The following is a 5,561-nucleotide window of genomic DNA, read 5'->3' as shown; positions in this document are numbered from 1 at the left end:
GGCGTTTTATGTCATTCTACCTGTTTGTATAAAAGTGAGAATTACCTTATAGATTTTTTGTCTTTTTGTAATACACAATTACCTTCTCTTATAGTAAACAGTAAAAACATATATAAATATTGACTATATAAAAGTTGTGCATTAAGTTCATATTTGACCATGTTGATCAGAGGCATTGCATTCTCTGCTACAATATCACTCAATGATAGGTGGTATTTCCCTGTATATACTGGTATAGCATTTTGTCTTCTTTATGTGAGTTCTCACCCTGTTGACAAATAAAATTAAATAAATAAGAAACTTCCTAATGCTACGTATTCAATATACAAACATAACAGTTAGAAGCTGTTTTCTCTATGACTAAATCCAAACACATTCACAGCCTGTAAATCATAAGATGTTAACCAGTTGAGAATAACCTCTGTAAAGCAGACCTTTACTTGATAAGTTTCCTATCAGCAATTTTCACTACCAATTTAGTAACTACAGATGCTATTTTTGCTAGTGAGAAATAAAGAAAGTTGTCTCACCTTACTAAAATAAGAGATAATTTCTAAATGAGCAAGCTTTTTTAAGTTGTATTATCAAGAAAAGTTTAAACTCAAAAAATACGTCTTTAGTAATATCGTGTTCAAGATAAAAATTAGCATCGACACATCACACAACTAAATATTCTGCATTTTTTATATTTATATGATTAAAATGACTTGAATGACTTACAATAACTTTATGTAATAACAAACTTTTGAAAGTGGGGTTGACGTTGTTAAAAAAAAGTTGATACAACTGCAGGATAAGTTTACCGGTGTAACAGTATCTAATAGCTTATCTACATAGCAGTATACAACCAATTTCTTTGAATGGTTTAATATATAAGGTCTGCATCTCTGTTTTGTACTGATTAACACTACCAAATATTGTTGCATGATAATCACCACCATCATCCATATTGACTACCGTAAGTCCTCACGCTCAATTCGCGCGGCTTGTGCTTAAAACCAGATGACTCACGAAAGAAAAAATAATCCTCCAACAAGCTGCGTATGCCCACAGACCGCTAATGACGGATGTTTTGTTGTCCTTGACCCCTTCAGGTGCAAGAGTATTGAGAAGGGATTTGCTATACCTCGTTCACGTCCTTTTGAATAAGGAAACAGGCTACATCAGGACATGTGAAAACAATTTTCTTTTACTTCCAATTTCAAATTAAAATTCCTAAACCCTTGCATCATGAACTTACTTGTCATTTCTCAGCTAGATTTTTATTGCGTTGTTAGAGGACTTCACGTTTATGGAAAGATGCCGGTCAAGAATGAAACGGTTTTAATAACCTACATGTATGACTGCGGTGAGTTAAACAACAGCGATAAATTCTTCTTTAGTCTAAAGTATTCAATAAACATGACGTTGAAAATAAACGAGTAGGTCGCCAAATTCCCGTACATAAAAGTGTATCATGACTGCGATTCTATGGTTATAGCGCGGAACTGAGCAGAGACCGCATTTATCGAGAAGCTGCCCTAAAGGTGCGTTTACACGAGACCGATTTGTTGGAGTTGTTTCAACTCCGATAGAGTTAGAGTTGGAACCGCTTCTAGTCTGTCTACGATTTGTAATACATTTTTGCAGAGGCTTTTACACCGGACCAACTCCAACTCCGATTATACAAAATGGGTCAATATTTTAATCAATTAAATACAACATCGATACCTATTACATTTTGAGCGCTTATCACCATAAACGGAAACGACAACCTTGCTAGTGATTCATATCACGCCCACACTGCTTCTTACAGTAATTCTTTTATTAGTAATAGTAATAATTTAGTTCGTCAAAAGTAATTTTTTTCAATGATGGAACAAGACAACGGCGATTTACTACTATGTTGTGCTGCAGCTGCAGCCGTTATAGTTTTAGATGAATTCGAAGAAAAACAGGTACGTACTCATACTCATATTTGGATATACATTGTATCGTCAATTATTTAAGCTACTCATATTGTTAACATTTAATTTAACAATATTGTTCACGGTTTTTCACCAATGTTTCAATTTACATAATTTTATTAATTGTCACTGTACCCGGTTAGACCAACCGTTAGAAAAAATATTGCTTATATTTATTGAAATCTCACTATATCTTAGTAAATCCACCATTGAATTTCCCTCTGACAATTTCTATATTTGACAGTACCCTAACAAAACAATTTACTTTTAAACTACTTGGCTTTGTCATCGACCAGCTCACATCTCATTCATTTCAAATAACATATCATCGAACCTACGTGTATTTTATAACATTCGTCGTCTTATGAACTTTGATATTGCCAGACTATATTACTATAATTTTATCCATCCTTATCTTATTTATGGCCTACATGTGTTCTACCCTACAACACCTTTAAAATCTTTTAAAACCCAACTCAAACCAAGCCTACTATCCTCGGACCAATAATACCATTCACCATCTAGTCTTACCTATTTTAACATTATAAGTTGGTTGTTTCCATAACTAGAAATTTGTTGTCATAGATATGCATAACTATTTTCACATAGTTTTTGTTTGTCCACTTTTTGTTTAAACAATACTTTTTGTTGTACACTGCTTTTTAGTTAGTTTACCTGCTGCGGTACCTTGTGGAAATCATATTGTAAAATATGACTATTGATTACCACAATAAAGATTGCTCATATATATATTGCCTATTAAGTTTCGGGAAAATCTTTTCTCGATTTGTGACCCAAACCGACTTTTCACATGATGGTACTACTGCAAGTTCTGTGTATTTGTAAGAAGATTTGAAAAAGGGTAAACCATGGGTCGGTCCAATTACTGAATCACGTACCATACATTGTGCTTTTTATTCAACTGCGCTAAAGTTAATCGATGCTACTGGCGATGACAAGCTACCGTCCAACCGGGTTGGCACGTTCCAAAATTACTTCCGATAGTCTGAAGAAGAGTTTTGCTTAGTTTTATCAAAAATGGAGCTAGAAATAAAGAAGCTAGATACCCACTATAGAGAAGCTATTACTGCAAAATAAAGATTGATGATAACATTGAGATATTTAGCTACCGGCTCTAGTTTAACTCAGCTGTATTATGAATGGTACATCTCAGTTGCTAGCTTATCACAAATAATTTCTGAGACTTCAAGAGCAATATACCATTGTTTAAAAGATGACTTTATTAAAACTCTGTCTAGTGTGCAAGAATGGCTCAACATCTCGACTGATTTGGAACAGAAATGGAATTTCCCAAATGCCATCGGTGCCCTTGACGGCAAACATGTCATGATGAACAAGCCTTGGTATGCTGGGTCTGAGTACCATAACTACAAGGGACAGGAATCAATTATCTTGCTGGCTATGTGTGACGCCAATTACTCTTTTACGTATGTCAATGTTGGGGCACAAGGTCGAGCTTCAGATGGAGGTGTGTTTGAAGTCAGTACCCTGCAGGCATCATTGACCAGCAATAATATTGATGTACCGCCTGCCCGCTTGCTGCCAAGATGTAAAGAACCTTTACCTCATGTGATATTAGCCGATGAGGCCTTTCCTTTAAAATCTCACTTGATGCGACCATATCCAAAAAGGGTTTTGACAGATGAGAGAAGAATTTTTAATTACCGTTGGTCACAGGTTAGAAGACTAATTGAAAACTCTTTTGGAATTCTTTCTTCGACATGGCGAATTTTATTTCGTCAGATTGACCTTCCACCAGATAAACCTAGAACCATTGTATTGGCTTGCTGCGCTCTCCACAATATGATTCGTAGTGCTTGCCATCCTCCTGAAGGAACAGTGCCACCATTACCTCGAGAACCGTCTAATCTAGCAGACACTATACCTAGTGTTGAAGCTCGACCCGATAGACCAACTGAAGCAGCCAAGATGGTTCGGGAACAGTACTGTGATTATCTAAAAAAAGATGGAGCAGTCTGGTGGCAGAGAGAGTACGCATTGTTACAATGATACAAGTAAGCCTAATTTAAAGCATTTTATAACTAAGCTGCTTGAAATTCATCACTTGTGTTCTGACATCTCTCACCAGCAATTTGTGTGCAGTGATACAAATAATTGCAATCATTTCAAAATTTTTCACACGGTTTACCTGTAGTTTGGTGAGCATATCTAAGACTGTCTCTTGCAGTAGTGAATGAGAATTACCTATGTTTTAGATCTGTCAAGCAATGGTCCCACAGTCATGGATTGATGAATTATTATTATATTCGGTGTACACCAACCAACACTACAGGAGCTCATTTGATCGCAGCAATTATGGTGTTTGCCATCTACTATACAGCAGTTAAACATTTGGTGCAGACAGTGTCTAAAGTGCACGTTTATTAAATATTTGAGTTCTATTGATCTTTGTAAAAACATTCTCACACACTTATGACATATAAAGTGGTGTACAAAATAAACTGGACCTCTTCTCTGGGAAACTAAAATTCTCATTTACAAACTTTGTTATCCACTGTAAATATAGTCTGTAAATTTAGTCCATGGCCACAAATTATATATTAAATTACTCCTATTTTTCTCCTTGTTTCACATATATAAACGAAGCAGCTGTTAAATTATTATATTTTTTTGTAATTATGTAGGCTGAATTCTGATCATTTCAATTTTTTTAAATGTTGCAAATTAAAAAAATGAAATGTTCAGATTTTAGCCTTTATAGTGATTTAAAAACATAATTTTATAAACTGTTTCATTTACATATTTGAAATAATAGCAAAAAAGGGATACATTTAATATATAATATATAGTTATAGACCAAATGCACAGTAGGTAACCAGGTTGTACATGAGAATTTTAGTATTCTCATAAAAGAGGTATATATGCAGAAAATATACGCATATGATTATATATAAAACTTGCTGGCACTGTAATATTAAATAGCTCGGATCAGTGTCAGCTTCAGCTGATTGACCATATATAGGCTCTTGAAACCGAGCCTCATGAAGAATTTGTTGAATCTTCAACAATGCGGTCAAGGCTACTTGTTTGTTTGAAATTTGGCGGAGCTGCTCAGCAATCATCTTGCCAGCATAGTCAAACTCATCTAATTTTGTGTTCCTACTTTCTTGCACTGTCATCATAGTGTCTGTTATAGCTTTTAAAGCTTTAGCTCTAGTTTCTTCGGGCTCCGACCTCTTGCGCTTTAGGGACCAGGATGCCTGAACTGCAGTTTCAGGTTTGGGCGCACTTTCACCATTCAATTCCTTGAGGCTGAGAGACGAGGAAACTGGTACAGCTGACACCAATGAATCTGATATATCCATGTCAGCTTGACTGGCTACCTGTGGGTGCTGAAAAAGGTGACGAATATTAGTTATTTGTCAATTTGTCATATATAGTAGCGTGGGTATTGTTAAATGTACCAGGTACAATTTGTAAAACTCTAAATGAACTACGTACCTTCACTAGGCATCTCAATACTAGACTCAGTCTGATTGACATGCACTGTGGCTGAAAGGAACATTAGGCTGGTGTAATATGGCCAAGATGGTCGATAAGCATCTCCAGCCCCTGCACCTGACCTCTGAGAAC

At 35.6% G+C, this 5,561-nt stretch overlaps 1 protein-coding gene across 1 annotated transcript; it reads left to right on the top strand.

Moving 5' to 3' along the window:
• Nucleotides 1-3,050: 3,050 nt before the first annotated feature.
• LOC137394405 (uncharacterized) lies at nucleotides 3,051-3,977 on the top strand. The gene has a single exon (XM_068081122.1). It carries the CDS (start codon nucleotides 3,051-3,053, stop codon nucleotides 3,975-3,977), a length of 927 nt encoding a protein of 308 aa, XP_067937223.1.
• Nucleotides 3,978-5,561: the final 1,584 nt, after the last annotated feature.

The sequence above is a fragment of the Watersipora subatra genome, chromosome 4 (genome assembly GCF_963576615.1).
Source record: "Watersipora subatra chromosome 4, tzWatSuba1.1, whole genome shotgun sequence".
In the NCBI taxonomy this organism is placed as follows: domain Eukaryota; kingdom Metazoa; phylum Bryozoa; class Gymnolaemata; order Cheilostomatida; family Watersiporidae; genus Watersipora; species Watersipora subatra.
This window is presented reverse-complemented; position numbering and strand designations above follow the sequence as displayed.